This window comes from Sinocyclocheilus grahami, unplaced genomic scaffold (assembly GCF_001515645.1).
Source record: "Sinocyclocheilus grahami isolate Dianchi unplaced genomic scaffold, SAMN03320097.WGS_v1.1 scaffold2123.1, whole genome shotgun sequence".
NCBI lineage: Eukaryota > Metazoa > Chordata > Actinopteri > Cypriniformes > Cyprinidae > Sinocyclocheilus > Sinocyclocheilus grahami.
This window is the reverse complement of record NW_015507302.1, coordinates 59,367-79,742: the sequence shown is the minus strand read 5'-3', so window position 1 is coordinate 79,742 and position 20,376 is coordinate 59,367. Positions and strand designations below refer to the sequence as shown.

At 39.1% G+C, this 20,376-nt stretch overlaps 1 protein-coding gene across 1 annotated transcript in view; it reads left to right on the top strand.

The window, feature by feature from the left end:
• The first annotated feature begins 2,518 nt into the window (after positions 1–2,518).
• The window catches only part of LOC107574130 (collagen alpha-1(II) chain-like), a 40,046-nt gene continuing 22,188 nt past the window's right edge, over positions 2,519–20,376 (top strand). Inside the window, exons 1-21 of the mRNA XM_016260596.1 lie at positions 2,519–2,769; positions 5,231–5,437; positions 7,607–7,623; positions 7,931–7,963; positions 8,232–8,264; positions 8,372–8,425; positions 8,656–8,757; positions 9,249–9,326; positions 12,318–12,362; positions 12,929–12,982; positions 13,297–13,350; positions 14,250–14,303; positions 14,522–14,575; positions 15,857–15,910; positions 16,018–16,062; positions 17,153–17,206; positions 17,783–17,827; positions 17,943–17,996; positions 18,302–18,400; positions 19,522–19,566; positions 19,787–19,885. Coding sequence (XP_016116082.1) covers positions 2,676–2,769; positions 5,231–5,437; positions 7,607–7,623; positions 7,931–7,963; positions 8,232–8,264; positions 8,372–8,425; positions 8,656–8,757; positions 9,249–9,326; positions 12,318–12,362; positions 12,929–12,982; positions 13,297–13,350; positions 14,250–14,303; positions 14,522–14,575; positions 15,857–15,910; positions 16,018–16,062; positions 17,153–17,206; positions 17,783–17,827; positions 17,943–17,996; positions 18,302–18,400; positions 19,522–19,566; positions 19,787–19,885 — 1,374 coding nt within the window. The 5' untranslated portion in view covers positions 2,519–2,675. The remainder of the gene's footprint in view (positions 2,770–5,230; positions 5,438–7,606; positions 7,624–7,930; positions 7,964–8,231; positions 8,265–8,371; positions 8,426–8,655; positions 8,758–9,248; positions 9,327–12,317; positions 12,363–12,928; positions 12,983–13,296; positions 13,351–14,249; positions 14,304–14,521; positions 14,576–15,856; positions 15,911–16,017; positions 16,063–17,152; positions 17,207–17,782; positions 17,828–17,942; positions 17,997–18,301; positions 18,401–19,521; positions 19,567–19,786; positions 19,886–20,376) is intronic.

The following is a 20,376-nucleotide window of genomic DNA, read 5'->3' as shown; positions in this document are numbered from 1 at the left end:
CCAGTGAAGACCTTGTCTCCTAGACGGCCACCGGTACAAGACCACAGGAATCATTTGAGTCCTCTGCACAATCTGACTTTGCTGCAGCCTGGAACTGAACTGCTGGTTTCATCTGGCCAGAGGAGAACTGGCCCCCAGACTGAGCGTGGTTTCTCCCAAGGTTTTTTCTCCATTCTGTCATCGATGGAGTTTTGGTTCCTTGCCGCTGTCGCCTCTGGCTTGCTTAGTTGGGGAAACTTAATATCCAGCAATATCGTCGACTTGATTGCACAGATACTATTTAAACTGAATTGAGCTGGATGATGACATCACTGAATTCAATTATGAACTGCCTTTAACTGAAAATTGAGTGTTTACTATTGACATTTTGCATTATTGACACACTATTTTCCTATTTAATACTGTAAAGTCCTTTGACACAATCTGTATTGTTAAAAGCGCTATATAAATAAAGGTGACTTGACTTGACTTGACACACACACACACACACACACTCACACTCCTTACACTTTTTTTCAGGTTCCCACTGTTATCTAAAACTAATTATATGGCTTGTTTCTCATCAGTTTATATAAAGTGTGTTCAGTCCTGCTCCTGATGAGCCAGTGTCCAGGAGAGTTTAGCTCCTGCAACCTGCACCAACACACCTGGAAGTTTCTAGTCATGCTAAAGACCTCGACTAGCTTGTTGAGGTATGTTTTATTAGGGTTGAAGCTAAATGTCAAGTAAAGTTAACCTTAACATTTATATTATTTTGCATAGAGCACTTATTGCATTGTTTTAAAGCATTGGCTTTGCTGAACCAATTAGTGACACTGCAGCCAAATTTACTGATTCCTGGAGAGCGAAGGAGGATCTGAGACTGTCTACCTCTAAATGGCGCATATTCTATATGATGAGAAAAAAATGACATAAACATTTAAAATATTAGTCTTTCTGTGATTCATTTTAATGAAAGCAGTTTCCAGTGCATTGTGATATTATTGGAGGGATATGTGTGCTCAGAGAAACACATTGGATAACTAGCATGGATCTGCAATAATAAGAAAACATTTTGTCTTTGTTTAATGTTTGAAGCTTGGATCTTGTCTAACTTCAGTTGATAAAAGATTCTAGATTTTTAGATTTAAACTGAAAGGGGTCCTATTATGCTTTTTCACTTTTTGAATTATAGTCAGTGTGTATGTTTGGGCATAAAAAAGATCTACAAAGTTACAAATCTCAAAGTCCACTCCAAAGGGAGATATTTTGTTTAAAAAAAAATCCCTTTTCAAGAACTACAATGAATGGCTCATTTGGACTACAACGTTGTTTTCCGGGTTTTGTGATGGAAATTCGAATGGTTGGGGGTGGGGTGGCGAGGGGCGAGGTCGTGGTTAGAATGCTTGGTTGAGTGCATCAGACAAGACCACGACGAAGAAGAAGTGCTTCATGTTTTGTAATACGTAAAGTAATTCATAAATAGCTATTACAATTGACAGCAAGGCATATTTACAGTACCATTTAAATTTCTGAATTTTTTAAATAAACATAATACATATTACCGTTGCACTTATCTGTACATAGTAAATGCAGTTATTTTTCAGCAGGTAGGGGGTGTGCCCGAAGCGTGAATCCATATTCAGAAAGGCACGGAAAACAAATAACGTTTGCTAACGGTTGCCTGTTACATTACAGTACATAAAATTTCACTTTCATAAACAGAGTAAGTAGGAGAGATGACTGAGCGCCACTGACAAATCATCTAATCTTGTAAAATGTGCGGTAAGTACTGCTCCATATTATAAACAGAGTACGTGCGATCGCGAATCTCGTAAGTGAAAGTGAAACTAAAAAGCGATCGTGCACTCAAAAGCAGTTTCAATGCCAGGCATAATAGCGGCTCCATGATATTCATTTCACAGTGTAAACAGCTTCAGTGATTATAATGGGAGATTTTGAGAGTATTTGAACTCTGGCTAGACTCATAGTACAATGGTAATATTCTTTGATAATGTAAATGTTCTTTGCTCTCTTTCTGTACAGTGTTATAATTAGTAACTTACAATTTTTATAAAGTTCACATTAAATAGAAAGTCAATCGTATTAAAAATATTTTATGGCAAGGCCCCCCCCCAATTCACTTGTGCCCCCTCAAAAATAACGAGTGCATGATGCCTCTGTGTAAAACTGTAACATTAATATCCTCTTTAATACATTTACAGCCATGCCTTATTTTAAGTACAGAACAGATTTGACTGTACATCATTTTAAATCCCTGTATAGCGAGATACATTTCTTTCAGAATGACTGTAATGCGTAAAATGTGAATAATTGCTCTTGAAAGATTGTTTTCTTGGCAGAGGTTTATTGGGCTCCTTTCTCTCTGCTGCACTTGAAAGGAGGGCTCTTAAATAATGGGTGCGAGAGGAGGGAGCAGGGCAAAGGTTCTCCGATTTCAGCTTCATGGGGGGGAAGGGGTGGATTTTTATTTTCGAATGCACACTTTCCATTCAGTGCTGCATGGACTCAGACTTGCAGCCCCCGGATCAGTCCGCACAGAGCTTCTGCAGGAGTTTTGAGCTTCATTGTCCACCATTCTGGAGTAAATGCTACATGCCTATCACTAGGAGAAAACACTAAATTCAAGTGATTTCTCTTCCACTCCTTTAACACCGCATGTCTGCAGTTTAGATATGATCCTGTTGGTGGATTCTAGGACTTTACTGCTATTTGTGACAACACTAGTCGCATTTTTGGCCGTTGTCAAATGCCAAGAGGAGGATGACCGTGAGTTTGCCCACCATTTTCTCATTTTACGCTCAAAAGTTTCAGAAACATTTCCCTTTAATGCACTTGTGCTGTAAGACTTTTGAAATCTCTTTAAACGGCAATTCTTGAATATATTGCATAAATTGTAATGAAAGATAATACTTTGCGCTCTGCCAGGTTGAAAGTCGCGGGGCAAAGGTATTGAGGAATATATGTGTACAGTATTTGACAGTGCATTAATTGGAAAACAAAGAAAATAAGCCAGACCAAATAAATATTTTCTTTTATAAGGGGAAAAAAAAGAAAGAAAGACAAAGACATGAGAGGAAATCGGGAATAAAAAAACGTCTTCTCTTTCATTTATTTAGTCTAGGGCATTTCTGAAATGGATTCATAGCGCCTGGTCAGAATGTTTTTATATTGAAGCACAGACTACGAACAGCACTGAGCAGCAGTCTGAAGGTATTCAGGGTATTTCATCCATCAGGACACCTGTGGGACATTCCTAAAGCCTTCAAACACACACACACACACAGCGCTGATTTATTTACTTACTCGTTGTTTTATTCTATCATTCTTTTATTTATACATTGCTGGCTGAAGCCCTCCTGATGGCCTGGAGGCTCAGCTGGTCAGGCCTGTAAAAGAGTGCATTCCTCTGCTGTCAGGGGCCACCAGGGCAAATCCAGGCTTGCTCAAAAGGTAGATGCTCCAAACACCTTCGAATTATGAAAGTTTTGAGCTGGAGGGATTCAGAAAGTTTTTCTATTTGGCTCATCCAGAGCACTGACTAATTGTGAAAGGTCCAGAGGTGTATCAGTAGTTGAAGTCAGCAGCGGTGGGCCTCCGTCAGAGTTACTGTTCCATACAGTTATAGTGCTTCCATCTGTTTTCTAAATTAGCCAGGGGCTACAATAGTCCAGGGAAAGCAGGAAAGACTGACTGGCGAAAAGCTATTGGAAAAACATGAAAAGGACAGAGGCAGCTTTTATAATTCAGCAAGCCACATTCTTTTGACCATATTTTGGAATTGTAGGAGTAACAAGCTCACCAGTAAACAAGTTACAAGATATTTCACAGTGAATTTTTCAAAATGGCAGTAAAAATAACAATAAAATAAATTTGAAAAGAAGCAATTGGACAGGGGGAGAGAGAGAATGAATAGAAATAGAGCAAAAGCTAACAACTGGGTTATTGTAGCAGAGAGGGATATAAGTGTTTCCTTAGAGCTCCCCATAGTGAGCGGGGTCACAGATTGTCTGGGTCGCCAGCTCAAAGGCCATTTGTTAACCATCAGTCATGGCATCATTTTACGTTCTGCAGAGGCATCCAATCCAAACTAGCATATGGATGTCCTATCCTACACAGAAGTTGAAAAGAGAGAAAGGAAAGACACAATCCGAAACCAGAGACCTCCCCTCACCTGTGTCCAATTTGGAGTTTTCCTCCATTTTCCACTTCAAAAAAGAAAAAGAGCTCATGGTTGCGTTCCTGTAGCTCAGACAGTAGAGCAGCGGATCTAGAACCAGAATAGAAGGAAGACTGATGAAGACTTTTGTGAGGAAGGCCCGAAGCGTGTGTGTGTGTGTGAGTGAAAGCTGTCCGTTCTCCGCTCTCTCTTGCATATTTGCTCTGGCAGCGTACAGACACACACTTCCAGAGCTGTGTGTTTAGAATAGGCAAAAGCTTGTGAATTGCTCAGTCTTTACTTTTCAGAAAGGCATCATTCATCGCCATATGAGGTCTTTTGGAATTTACAGAAAATAAACAGGCCTGTAAGGTAAACAAACAGTGCTTATTTGACTACCCAAAATCTCTCTCACTGCCCCGTTTGTCTACAACTGCCTGTGATTTCATGAGCTCGAATAACCTACTACTGACTGAAAGAAAAGTAATTTGAGTATAAAATGTGCTGTCTGTTTAAACTGAATCAGGTGATATTAAATTGAACAGCATTTCATCTTTTATTCACAAAGTTTCATGTGGTATCAGGAATCGGGGCAGCTTGTGTGTTTTAAACAACCTGGAAGCGTCACGGTTGAGGGCAGTAAATCAGGCCAAAGTCGTGAGATTTGAACTGCACTTTGAAATGACTGTTAACTAGCTGGTTTCATTGATATTAGTTTTCTGCTGCCATCTTGTGGTGTGCATTTGAATGAGCGTGACAATGCTATAACGGGATGACAGCAAAGACAAAAGCACTGATCCTGTGCACTGAAAATCTAAAATGATGCACTTTTTAATGCTTTCTACTGTATGCATTCCACTAATATGATTTACCTGAGTCATGTTCCACTAATCATGAAGCTTATGTGGTTTGGGATTCCAAATCCAAATCATGGATTTAATGGCCTTTTAATGTCATTTTGACAGCGATTCGTAGGTTTTACCTGAAGCGCTGTGCTTTAACTCTCCACCCACTCACCCAGTCACCTCCCGCTTCTTCCTCCTCCTCTTCCTCTGCTCACGCTCCTCACAGAAGATCCAGGCAGCTGTACGCAGGACGGACAGTTCTATAGGGACAAGGACGTGTGGAAACCAGAGCCGTGTCGCATCTGTGTTTGTGACACCGGCGCGGTCCTTTGTGACGAAATCATCTGTGAGGAGCTGAAAGACTGTCTCAAACCCGAGATCCCGTTTGGGGAGTGCTGTCCAGTCTGTGCCGCTGACCGGCCTTCCTCCCCTGGTCGTAATTTATTTATTTCTTGCTTTTATAAATAAATTACATTTGTATTCATATTTGTTTTATGGATTTGTTTTGTTTTTTTAAAAGCACCTTAAAAATTAATGGAGGACTTTTTTTAAAAAATGATCCCAAAACAACCTGGCAAACAATTTGAAATGAGAAAAGACTAACCCTAGTGAGTCGCAGTGTTGGCTTTGTCTGGAATGGATATCAATGGCGGCAGGAGTGTGATGGACACATATGGGAATCATTTAGAGAGAGCCTCATTTGAACAGACGTGGTATAGAGTTTCATCTCTGACTTAATGTCATGGAAGGAAATGTATATTTCGAGTGATTTCTTTTGGTCACCGTTACAAAAGTTCCTAATTTCTTTACAAAGAAAGGAAACAACAAAACAAATCTGGCATGAGTCTGTATTTGTCTCCATCTGCCTTTACTCGTGTTAGCAGTTATGTACATTAGGGTTTTGTGTTACATCTAATGTTGTTAAATTGATGTTTATTGCATAGTTTTAGTGTCATGTGTGTTACCATGGTGGTGTTTTGTATTTGTGCATATGACACACATATACAAAACGTAAAAACATTTTTACTTTAAATTTCACAGATTTATTTATTTATGTATACATTTTTTCCCCTACATTTTCACAGTGTAGTTAATGAGTCTTATTTTATGGATTCAAATGAGACCAATTCCAGTTTTCATGTAACTGACTTAAAAAAGTTATGAACAGTTTGGAAGGAGAAGGAAAAAAAGTAGACTACTGGGCTGCATTTCCTGAACGCCTAATAGCTTGAGCAGATCATGGAGACCATTGGTGCATATGAGAAAACGTCTCTGAATACACAATCTGGCGATTTGAATAAGCGGAGCCGGTGCATCAGCCTCCCGCCACTGACATCTGCTTCAGATCAAAGCCCTTACTGTGTTTTTCTCTGTGTTTGCTATCATGTCCCGTGGTCAGATGTGAACAGCACACCAATCTTTGTCTATCACGTTAGTGGCAGGTTGTAGCTTGCCCTCAGTTCATGTATGGGTAAACTGTGATCTTTTCTTATTATCTCCTTAACTCTAAACGACAACGGGCCACCAACGTCTTTAAAATAACAGTACATTTACACTGAAGCATTAACGGTTGTTAAGAGTTTCCAAAACCGTTCCTGGAGGGTCTCTGTCCAGCAGAGTTTAGCTCCAGCCCTAATTAAACACACCTGAACCAGCTCATCAAGGACTTCAGATTCACTAGAGACTTCCAGGCAGTGTGTTGGAGATGTACTCTGTAGGACAGAAACCCTCCAGGATTCCGGATTGAACACCCCTGATTTATCTGCATACTGTCAGCAGCTCCTCTGCTCCTCTTTCATTACATTAAAATGCCATGCAGACAAACGCTTCAGGTTAATCAAATCTTTTTGTTTAGCCAGTAATTCTTAAAGTAGGAATACAGGTAACCTAAACGTGCTTCATGACATTAATGAGTGTTACTTTGTGACATCACAAAATAGACAAAGCTAAGCTTATAACTACTCATTAACTTATGCACAGAGAATGTAACAATCTTTCACTGTTAAGTAAAACTAAATAGTACATCTGATGTTTTGATCTTGGTTTGTAGCAGATTCACAACAGCTGAATGCAAACAATAGCATTATAATTAAACAGTTTCGAAAGCACCCTGAGTGACTCGCTTTAATCAATTCTCACTAACTCATTACATAACAATTTGCAAAAACAATCATTCTTGCTAAAAACCCATAGATTTGTGCGCATGTCTGAACATGTAAGTCACTGGTAAACAGAGAACCGTCTCAGATGATGCCTGTGGGAATTCAAAACAAAAACAGTGAAATCATTAGATTCATAATCATTATAAAGTGCCTGAATACATGCATTGGTTCCAGCTGCACTGTTTACAGTGAAAATATAGTCTATATAGAATATAGAATATAGAAATTCTGACAGTGTACTGCAGTTAGAAGTCTTCAAGACTCCGACTGTGACGGTGGAATCTGAACTGGCTGAAATGAATGCAGTGGATATGACCGCTTCTTTTTTTGACCAGTAAAGTCATTTTCGATCTGCCAACAAAAAACAGAACTTAGGTTTGCTTTTATATGATGCTCTTTTAACACTCTGTTTTTTATCTTTCATGCCGTGATAATAACAGGCTTGCCAGGTGCTAAGGTGAGTCTGTGTTTAATGTCTGTTTGAAAGTGTTGTAGATTATGATTAACTCTCAGGTTCATCCTGTCTAGAGATGCTGTGTTTGGTCTGAAATGTTAGTTAATGTGTGCATGTATGTGATGTAGAAGTCAATCTCTTAGGCCATGCTGTCTCTGTACTGCTGTATTTTCAAGTTTAATCTGAATAATGCCATTCAAGATGTGACCGCAATAGCATAGTGATTTTGAAAGGGTCATAATTTCTTGCTTTTTTAAGGAAATATTTTCTCTAATATGGCTAATATCATAATTTACCCATTGTGCAACAGGGACAAAAGGGGGAACCAGGAGACATAACAGATGTAAGCTTCAGACTTTTATCAATGATGTGTGTGTGCTGTCACTGGATTTACAGTGGCAGACACAGTTGAGGTGTGTGTGGGTGTGTGTGTGTGTGTGTGTCAGCTACTTCACCCTGAAACTGCCACAGTGATCCGTCAACACGGCACTAATGAAGTCTGACAGATCTCTGAGTGCATTCTGTGAATTTGATCTTCTTCTCGTGTTTGTTTGAAATGGTAGAGCCTCTCCCAGTAATTAACACTGACGCTCTGTTGATTTTCCCCCCAGGTTGTGGGACCGAGGGGACCAGCCGGTCCTATGGTACAAATACTTCTGGCATTCTTGGGATTCTCTAGGTTTGCTTTAGCAGTTGTGTTGCAGCATGCTCAGAAACACACACCGTTTACTTTCTCTCCTTTACCAAACAGGGACCACCAGGAGAACAAGGGCCGCGAGGAGACAGAGGAGAGCAGGGGGAGAAGGTGGGCTCCACTTCCTGTCAGACTTTCTGTTGTGCTTCAGGCTCCTCTTGGGATTTTCTTTAGACTGATAAATAAATGAAGTGAAGTAGACATACCAGGGCAGTACACACAGAAAACAAGACATTTTATAAGAGAGGAACATATTTATTATGAGGTTATTTTCATGAATTAATAAAGATCTTAATTAATCTTAAGTCATTTGTTGCATTTCTCTCTCTCTCTGTCTTTAGGGAAATCCAGGCCCCCGTGGCAGAGATGGTGAGCCAGGGACCCCTGGAAACCCTGGCCCTCCTGGACCGCCTGGGCCAAACGGACCGCCAGGCCTCGGTGGAGTAAGTATTTGTTAGATTTATAGACACAGTCAGTCTCCATATGACTATAAAAAAGGGACCTAAACCACAAATCAGATGATACTCACCTACTGAAATGCAATGAAATATGAAATACGCTGTCAGCTGATTGTGTCAGGAGTGAGAAAACACAGGCAGATTAAGGGTGAGAGAAATAGGATGAAAAGGAAAGGGGGGGGGGTGAGAGTTTGACAGATGCCACATGTCCTTTACCTGCATTCAGCAGATACTCTGACAGCAGTAAGAGAAGAGAAGAGCTTTTCAGACTGTGGCAAACACTTCACCTCCAGCGCTGCTTCTGTTGTATATTAATCAACCTCTGTTAATGAAGTAGCCTAAGGAGAATGTAGAGCTCAAGCAGACAGCAAGCCACATGTCTGTATCTGTAGAAAGTATTTTAGGCATATGTGGACTTGTGGATTGTATTACCGTTTTACATTTTGGCGATGCTGAATGATTTAGCTCTTTTTCAGAACTTTGCTGCTCAGATGGCTGGTGGATTTGATGACAAAGCTGGAGGAGCACAGATGGGAGTGATGCAAGGACCAATGGTGAGCGTCACACCTGAACGTTTGCAATGGCATCGCTCTATAATCATGTAATTTTGCTATTGAAAATTGTTAACTCATGTTTTGCTTAGTGTACAATTCATAGTGTAATAGTCTGATTCTAATGCATCTTGTTCTCATTTTGTTTTAGCAGTAAACACTAAGGGTTAGTGTAAAATGTCACTACTCATTACCAGCGATTCTCAATACAAATATATGCTTCTTTGTTAGTTCATGTTGGTTAATGCATTAAGTACTGTTAACAAATGAGACCTTATTGTAAAGTGTTACCTTTTTTCAACATTACTGATGTTTGATTACGGTAACACTTTAGATTAGAGAACACTATTCCCTATTAGCAAGTTGCTTATTATCATGCATATTACTAGCATACCGGCTGTTTATTACGCTTACTCTGCATGAGCATATTTTAGATCCCTTAGTCCACCCCATATCTAAACTTAACAACTACCTTACTAACTATTAATAAACAGCAAATTAGGAATTTACAGAGGCAAAAGTCATAGTTATTAGTTAGTTAATAATGAGAATTGTTCAGTGAACTAAAGTGTGAGCTTGATTATTATTGATGACATGATAGTTCTAATCAGCTGCATTCACACTAATGCACAGATCTCTTTGGGTCAAACTGTATCAGATAATTTGTCCCATTTGTTTACAGCTCTTTGAAGCATCTGTATTTACATTAATTTCTTATCATAAAAGCATTTTGAGATTTGCATGTAAGCACTTCAGACAGCATAAACGATGCATTTGTGAGGCATTTGGAATGAAAAACACTCAACACCTCACAAGTGCAGCACCAATCAAAAGCCTGGGTCTTCTATAAATCATATCCTGTGCAATGAAGCCTGCAGTCGCCCTAGTAATTCACTTCGACCTCTCCGAACTATATGGAAGTTTAGATAATTGTTATAACTGTTAGTTAATAGTTTTTTTTATGTGTGTTTGTGGAATTGGCAGAAAGCAGATGACTTGAAATCATCATCCCCATATTGACCCTATTGGCCCATCATAAGGTCAGATCAGTGAGGTCTACGATCAGTCAGTTCCAAGATCAGGAGATTTTCATCACAGCACAAGGGTTAACAAATCCCACCCAGTTGACAGCCAGATAAAACCAGAAAACTAGTCCCATTGATGGTTTCACAAGCAGTGAACTTCACAAGCACTTGCTAGCAGCTTAATGTATGTTTTGAACTAGAATGCTGTTGTCATGACCAGGTACATGAGGACTGTAAGGGCTGAAGGTAGACTCAATAAAAACGGATTTGATTATCTTGTTTAAAAATTGAATTAGCCCATTCAAAAATCTGTAATCAAATTAATTTTTTTAGCTAGACAGGTGGTTTTCTTAGATACTCAAATCTTAAAAATGTTAGGTAGTGCATTAGTGCAGTCACACTATGATTACGCAGCAACATTTTGGTATAGTGGTATTACAAAGAAATTAAAAAGAAAATTGCAGACTACTCAAATAAGTTGTGTAGGATTATATTGAAAGTACATCCACAGAAGCATTTGAGAGATGAATATTATAGGGAAATCATTTTTTTAAAAGTTGAAAAAGGACAATTTTTCTTAAATTGGTGATAGTGTATAAGATATTAAAGAAAAGTGCTCCAAGGTATTTGTTAGAATATTATGTACTTGTAAGAGAGGTTCACTGTCGTTCTACAAGGGCAAGTAGTAATGATATTTATCCTTGTAGGTTTATATTTTTTATATACTAGCTCTGTTGCCTGGAATAATTTACCTGGGTGTATTAAACAAATACAAGTTGATAGTATTTTTAGAAGGGAAGTTAAAAATGGCTTTTTTTACCATTGATTTATAGAATTTTGTTTGGTGAGTTTATGAACTGGATGTTGATTGCACTCCATTTATGATTTGTTTGTCCATTGTTGAAATACCGAGGACCACAGTGAAAATACGCCTATGGCTTTTTTGAGTATATTATGCTCAACAGTTTTGAAATGTGTATGAATAAGTCTTTAAGGGCTATTTTGCATTATTTTTTAAATTTTGTGAAATAAAACAAACAAAAAAGTAATTAACAAAAGGAATATAATTTAAATGGATTATTTTAATGCTCTTCAGATAATCTAGATGGCTCCCAAAATGTTACTTTTTTTCTCAGCATGCAAACATCTGAAAGTGTATTTGTGTGTTCTTTGCTGTTTGTCCTGATTGACATAAAGATATTCCATAAGCTCCACGTTCAGCCTGCAGACACCCAGTGATGTGATGTACAGAACACAGAGTGTTTTAATCGTTCCAGGAAACTCCCACTGCATTCACTTATATATCCGTCTCTTTAAACAATAAGCGTCATTCAGGAGCTCGGCCCCATTTCAGTTTGTGTCGACTGAGATTTTTCTGTGGTTTCAGGAGAAGCTACCTAAATTCTTGTAAATATTAATGCATGCATGAGTCAGCTACGTTTAAAAGTAACACGTCAAATATTATTACAAATACTCAAATGCAAAAGCTCCTCAATTAGAATGAAGAAGAAGCTCTATAATTTGGGAAATCACCCGCTTCAGAACCATTATGATTATTATCTGTTTGAGCATGGCTGATGGTTTTTTCTCAGATGTATTATTATCCTACAGTGGATTCGGTGTGTACTGATTGACGCTTTTCTTCATGTCACTGGTGTAAAAGCTCGGAAACATTTAATTGGTCGTAAGTCACAAGGCTTCAGAGCACCTAAGCTGATTTCCTGCATGTGAAGCTGGAGTGAGTTTGTGGATTTCTCTAAGTGTTTCTGCCTAAGCGAGTCACTCTGTTGTCCTGAGGGCTTCCCATGAACACCAGCAGACACCACACTCTCAGCAGATCGCACAAAAGCACATTAGGACAGCACAACTACAAAGCAGCATCTGCTCAACGGCAGTGCCGTTGTGTTTCCTCATACTGTATGACTGAACACATTCCCTGATTTCTGTTGTTATTCTGTTTATTCTTCAGGGTCCGATGGGTCCTCGAGGACCACCAGGCCCCAATGGAGCTCCTGTGAGTGTATTTCCTCCATAAACACCTCATCCATGTGACATATGCCATACATAATAAGTAATGACACAGCTGTAAATAGAGTCACTGTGTTTTTTATCCTGTGAAAGATGTGCAAAAATAGTGTGTGTAAGATGATACTTTGCTTCCCGAAGATAAAAATAACATATCACACACACGCAGGTTAGCACTAGTAACTTTCATCCTCTCTGTAAGCCGTAGGGCTTTGTCCTCATTCTACCATAATGCAAACAGATCATTCATTTCATCTCTTTTCTTTACACAGATAATATGTTTTTGATTTCTTTCTTTAAAAGTAGAGTTTTGTTTTAAGTGAAATAATGCATTCTTGTTTATATCAAGGGCTACATGAAAACCAAGTGATAATCTTGGAAAAAGTTTGTCTTTATACACAGACTCGTCCTGTGTTTCGGGCAGAAGCAGCTTTTGCTCCAGCAGTCTAATAGTACTTCTTCTTACTGTACACTTACTGATTATATAAATATTGTTTCTGGCATGAGATTAAATGCACCGTCTGTGATGTGAATTCGGTCTCGTTTTTGCTGCAGGGCCCACAAGGATTTCAAGGCAACCCTGGAGAAGCCGGAGAGCCCGGATCCTTCGTACGTATCCAAAAGAACTGAAGCGCCCTTCATAAAAGACCTCATTACTGACCATTACACTCAGTCTCCCAGTGTGCAAATGGCACTTCATTTAGCCATGATAATTCTAACTGAAATAAGCCTCTAGATCCTCTAGCCTCTAGTGCACACGGCTCACTGGACTCGTTTATGTATTTTTGTAATTCACAGACCACAAAATCAGCACTGAATACACTTCAGCGTTGTTCTCACCAAGCATGGAGTTTTCACTCGTATCTCAAATCATTCACATGTCCCATCCTCTCTAATCTCAGATTTCTGTTTTCTCTCGATAGGGCCCAATGGGTTCTCGTGGCCCCTCTGGTCCCCCAGGAAAACCAGGAGATGATGTAAGTACTCTCACTTCAACATCAAGCGGCGTGTTTGTAAGTGTGATTGACCTGCTTACACAGTTATCTGATTCGTCCTCATAGCGTAAATGCACATATACTCTTTATGAACATAGTAAAAGAATGTGTTCTGTAAAAACAAACAACCAAATCACCCACCCAACACTTTCTCAGCGGCCCCTCTTGAAACGTGCGCCAAGGTGTTTTTCTCTGTTCTGGCGTCTCCAGCTGTTCTTCTCTTCAGACTCCATTCCTTCCATTTCTCTTGCCCACATCACACATGACGCACACACCGTGCTGAAAGATTTCAGTGTCTTAAAGTCACTGGTGTCAGAACAGCAGCAGATGCCTTTTAAATGAAGATAATAGATAATCAAAAATCAGTAATATTATCGATTTTTGAACCGAATCAGGATATCATATATTATAAAACGTTTTATTTCAGCTACTTATCAAGGCAACAAAAATAAAAACTGATTCAAAATATTAATAAAGATTATAATTGTATCTCAATGATACTAAAATAACATTGAATTGAACTGATCTGAATAATGACAGTTGAAACTGAATTTTTTTTCCTAATTGATGAATTTGACAACATCACTGCTGTTATTTTACTTTTTATCACTGTGAAGCAATCTGTATAGTATAAAGCGCTTTAGAAATAGATAAATGTGAAAAATGCATCAAAATGATCGTTTTTCTAAGCATTTGTTCACGGCCAACTGCGGGGCTCTGATGTTGAAGCATGAATGCAAATCTTTCATTTCCTGTTGGGTTTGTAGTTACACTTTTCTGCCACAAGATGACATTTGAGTACAGTAGCGCTCACTCGAACACGTTGTGCTCAGAGTTTCATTTTAAGCTTCATGTACGAAATCACTGTGTTTCACTTGTAGGGGGAAGCAGGCAAAGCTGGGAAAGCTGGTGACCGTGGACCTCTCGGGCCTCAGGTGAACCGTTTTAAATTAAAACAGTGTTAAAGTGCTTGATCCATGTGAGAAGAACAGCGAAGCAGTGACTGCTGCCCGCGGCTCTCAAGCTTTTGCCCAGATGTGAGACGGTGCTGTGGCCACAGGCCAGAGAAAGAAAGAAGAGATGTCTGAATACTTCCACTCGCCTCATACCTCTCTCCCTCTCTCTCTCTCTCTCTCTCTCTCTCTCAACACAGGGAGCTCGTGGATTCCCAGGAACACCAGGTCTACCTGGAATCAAGGGACACAGAGTTAGTGCACTTTTTCATCACCTGATCTTTTTGTGGTCAGTCTCTTAAGGCCAGACACTACAGAATCGGGTAAACACTCTTAACTATCGACTTCCCCAGGTGCTTGATCACAGTACATTAAAACTTAGAAGTATTGCAAAACTCAATTATCACTAGATTTTTGGGGGGAAAATAGTACAAATCAAATGTTATATGAACAAACCCATAAATAAAACCCTTCAGAATATAGACAGGAATAAAAATGTGTATGGTTTGGTGTTCATGAAGTGGACAAAAATATCTTTAAAGATATGGACTGGAATTTAAATCTACAGATGCAAATATATAAAGACTGATAAAATAAACACTAAAATGCATATTTTGGATGTTTTGAAAGAAGACTTGTTATAAAAGCAAAATAGACCAAAATCTCAAAATCTGACCAATGCTGGAAAAAGCAATGGGGTCATTCCGTGTCAAATTTCAGAAACTTTCTCAGCTTAGATTTTGCTAATGTTTTTTCTAAAGAAAGATAAATGTGTATAGGGACGCCAAAATATTAAATGTCACAGATGTATATTTATGGAGTAATGCACTATTGTGTAGAGGGGGGTCAAAATTACAGTTTTCACCTGAGATTCAGAGCCAAATTACAGGATGGTAAAAATGACTTCAGAAAGATGACAGCATCATGATGTTATTTTTCCACAGATATTAGCAGCTCTATTAGTAAAATCTGTTTGCTTTGTTGCATTATGGGCCAATGGTGACAGTTCAAAAATAGGGAAAGAGCACTTTTCAAGTTTTTTCCCCAAAGTTTACATGTCTGTAACTCAAGAAGTAACAAAGATATCTTAATGTGCTTTTAGACATTGGGTCTTAACAAACTTTCCTTTTGGCATCTTCATATTTAAGGCCTTGTATGGTTCATTTCTGGATATATTGGGATCTCAATGTGGACCAGGGGTAAACTGTTAAATTGTACACATTTTCAGTGGTCAAAAACCAAATTTGGGTCACTTTACATAAAGATGATACTTCTTTTCTTTTAAAGAGGAATATTTAAAATGACATTAATGACATTTCATATTTTGGCTTTCCTCACTATACATGTTCATCTTTCTTCAGAAATAATATTGATAAAATCAGAAATTAGAGCCAGGGACCTCTGGATGAGTTGACATGGAATGACCCAATGGTTTTGCCTGTAGGGTCTCACCTCAGCACTGTAGTAATGTCATCATTTAGCATCACTGTGATGACAGTATCACTGAAATGTGTTGATCTGTGGTGTGTTTGTAGGGTTATTCAGGTCTTGATGGTGCTAAAGGAGAGTCCGGAGCCACTGGGTCAAAAGTATGACTTTCACAAATCACATTTCCACCATTGCATACAGTATATGGGTAGTTCAGTGTTTGATGCTCGGTTCGACCCATCTCTCTCTCTCTGTCTGTCTCTGTCAGGGTGAGGCCGGGTCTCCTGGAGAAAGTGGTGCTCCTGGACCAATGGTAGGTGTTTGCGCTCAACTGCTGTCCTGTACAAATGACTGCAGCTGTAACTAGAAACCTCAGTTGTTTCTCTGGAATACATTTTTATTCCTAACACACATGCAGCTGCAGTTTGTTTTAAACACCTGAACCGATGTCAGATTCAAACAAACATCAGTACACACACGGTAAACATTTCATTTCTCCTGGCAGCGTGTCAGAGTCAGATCATCTCAAGCTCTCAGATGCTGTTAAACAGACTGCCATGGGCTCACGCTCATCAGCATATATGAGACAAGAATGAAATAAAAGATTGGCTAACCTCTAATTATTTGAAACTAAACATGGATAAAACTGAGATCATTATTGTTGGAACCCAGTCACTCACTAGCACTCCTAATGACTTCTCTTGTGAGACAGCTGGTACTCTTATTAGATCATCTTGTACTGTTAAAAATTTAGGTTTTATTTCCAATTCATCTCTCTCATTTCAGGCTCATATTAACTCTCAACAAATCAGTGGTGAGAGTTAACAAAATTAACTAAATTCTTTCAGTCTCTCCGCTGTGTCAATAATATGTCTGAATTTAAACTCACCTGTTCCCTGAATGTTCTCATTTGTAAATTATGCTCTACATCCCTTTGTTTTCTGAATGTTATCTTTCGTATTTTACGTCCCGTTTTCTCATTGTGTTTCATTCAAAATGTTCACTTGTACTAGAGTTTGTCAGTTTTGTTTATTACATTGATGTTTTTCTTTTCTAATTGTATCTTTACTGTAAAGCATCCTTGAGCACTGGAAAGGGCGCTATATAAATAAATCTTATTATTATTATCATTATCATTAGGAAAGTGAATAAACATGGTATTACAAATATTGCAACCAAATTTCCCTCACAGAAAAGAGCAAACGCACATGAGATCTCTTAACAACTCACAGACAGTAATGAGATCAAATGGAGAGCAAATGGAGACTATTTCAGGATCTCAAACTGTGCTCAGATCTCAATATGAACTTGATCTGAGCTGCTCTCTACATCCCACTATTGACATCTGAGACTGTTCATATTCATTTAATAAATGATTTATTTGTGTGTGTGTGTTTCTTCAGGGCCCACGTGGTTTACCTGGTGAACGGGGACGTCCAGGATCATCCGGAGCTGCTGTAAGAATCACTCACTTCTTCATTAACCTTCTTTCTTTCTTCTGTAGCACACTGACAGATATTTGATATTTTATAAATGTATTTCTATATCTCTCTCAGTAGATAACAAGTTAGTGTCTGCATCATGTTTTCCTCTTGTCATGTTTCTGACCCCAAATTTGCACTACCGCACTGGTTGGCTTGTTCTGCCTATGCAACTCATTCTCAGACGTGGAAGTAAGCAATATGACGTACTTCTTTTTGTGCGTGAACATTTCTAGCCACTGTAGTTAAATGGAACAAAACCAGAATCTGTCATACAACAATAGTACAGCAGCATATGTTAATATGAGTTGAAATATACACCATCTATTGTTACAGTAATAAAGTAATTGATAAGATTAGTATTTCGCCCTCTTCTCGCAATGGCTGTTGACATGCTGATCCCACAAATCTATATGCTGTGTCTCTGATTATGATAATAAATGATAATAAAATGATAGCTAGTATCACAAGATGAAGTGTTTCACCAAAACACTTGTGGATTCTGTGAGGATGTTGATCATTTGAAATGTCTGTGGTGTTGTGTTTGATCAGGGTGCTCATGGGAATGATGGTTCACCCGGCGCTGCTGGTCCTCCTGTAGGTTTGAGGCTTCATCATCTGTTGCAGTAACTCTGCATGAATGTTCATTTTATTTGAGGATTGTTCGAGTAACTGAAGCACTGTGTACAACTCGTGTTGTTTGTCTTAACAGGGTCCAGTTGGTACGGCTGGCGCTCCCGGTTTCCCAGGATCCCCCGGTGCTAAGGTGTGACGTCTCCTAATTCTTCCTTTCTCTGACTCAAATTAGACGTTATCATAGATATATACAAATAATAATAGCAATTCACGAATGTTTTGAGAAACCGTCTTATTCACCATCAAATATCACATCAGACTGTAAGGTCATTCAGATTCTAATTTTTCTGCTATTTAGACTGCTTTTTATGACCAAATGAATACAGATGAATGTACAACCCAGGCTCTAGAAATGACATTTGAAAATGTTACTGATCTTGAGAAGAAATAGTCGTGTGTAAGCAGTATGTATCATGTCGTTTTTTTCCTTCATAGGGTGAAGCAGGACCTACTGGAGCCCGTGGACCTGAGGGAGCACAAGGACCCCGCGGAGAGTCTGGTGTCCCCGGATCTTCAGGACCTTCTGGACTCTCTGTGAGTAACCGCTAAAAAATTACTATTGTCTTACTACAATCGAGAATGACTAAAATTACTATATTGTTCGATCACCATCCTCATTGTGCCCTTGAACGACGTCAGAGGCCCCTCAGGTTACTCCAGAGGTGTCGTATGTCCCTTTGGATAATGGAAACATTCTGCTGTTGACATGGCCAATTAAATGAAGTTACGCCCTGCAGATGCAGCATGACTCTGACAAGTGCCGTTGGTGATTGACATTGATGACAACACCATTTCTCTGCAAGAAAGAGCAGAGGTCAAGATTTGGTTTTCTTGCAAAAGCTGGTTTAGCCTGAACAGATGAATGGTGTTCAAAACCTAAACTCTAAACTGTTCAACTAGACCAGCCAAACCAGTGGAAACCATCATGGTGGGCAGAGTTTACTCAGCAGTCTCAATCTTACATTAAGTTCCTTTTGAATTTGGACATCTCATTTCCACCAGCTGATGGTTTAAAGAAGAAATATCTGTCACTGATGCCACAGCTCAGGATGGACGGCTGTGAAGGGTGCGGGACTGTAGTTTTCTTGACATAATTTTCTCACAACTCCAGAGTGATTTGTCACATGACATTTACAGCTAAGATAATTGGCTCAAAGGTTCTGAGCAGTGAATGTGATCATAATGGATGGATCGCGACAGGTACTGTATTATACAGGCATTAAATTGGACTGGACAGTCAGAGAATACATGAAGACTTATTAGAGGCAATCAGCAGAAGACAAGAACAGGAAATCAGATTCAGAGAAAAGCACACAGTATGCACAACAAGACATAGAGACCCCCCAGTGGTTGATGGGAGAAAATTGGTTCATTTTGTCCATCATCTCAGGAAAGCAAGCGATGTAGCTGTTTGCATTCCTCCTGAAGTCAGCAGTGGTGAAGTGCACTGTGGACAGATGCCAGGAATTGTGTTGCTGAATTTATTCCATTTTATTTTGACTTGGTAATTCTACATTTTTGCTGGAGTTTTGCTGAGGAGAGACTTAACAAAAATAGATTAAACAAAAATATTACTGCTTAAACTGTTGTTGGATACACCTGTGTTCTTTTCTTCACGGTGACTCTCTGACTGTGTGCTCTCACTCAATCTGCAGGGTAACCCTGGTATTGATGGCCTGCCCGGAGCCAAAGGATCAGTGGTACGTACATGTGCATGTAAAGAGCCATAAGATTTAGTGTATTGTGATCCACTGGGAATGAGCTGTTCTTTAATAGTTCATCTGAACATCATTCCTGTTTCAAAATTTGTGAGAAACACTTGCAATAATTTGATTCTCTCAAAGCAGCACAGTAGATAAAGTGAAGGACTGGAGTTCGTTGTGAACCTGTTTTCACACACTCATCTGTGTCGTCTCTTAGGGTGCTCCAGGCATAGCTGGCGCTCCTGGTTTCCCAGGCCCTCGTGGCCCTCCTGGACCTCAGGGAGCGACTGGACCTCTGGGGCCGAAGGGACAGTCTGTGAGTTTCTGTGTTCATTTCAAATGATCTTCCACCAGTGAGTAAGGGATAATCTTCAGTCAAGCATTCTCCTCTGCAAAATAAAGCCAGACAGTTATTTAGCAAGAATGACTGATTGACTGTACATTAAACTGCTTTAGACTACTTTAAATTACTGAGTGAGTTCTTGTGGTTTCATACACCGTACGCAACTGACCAAAGCAAACACAAAACCATAACATCATCAGGGACTCTTATAATAAGTGTATCAGAGTGTGTAGATGAGCTAAACTCTCCAGCTTAGAGATGAGTTCAATGTGACAGTGTGATAAATGAAGTATTGGCCTGTGCCATAATACACACTTAAACATTTCACAGATCTGTTTTATTTAACACACATTAAACCTTTCCAGGGTTGGTTGATATGACTATATATATATATATATATATATATATATATAGTCATATTGTTTGTAATTTTGTTATTATGTTTATTAATGACAGTATTTGGT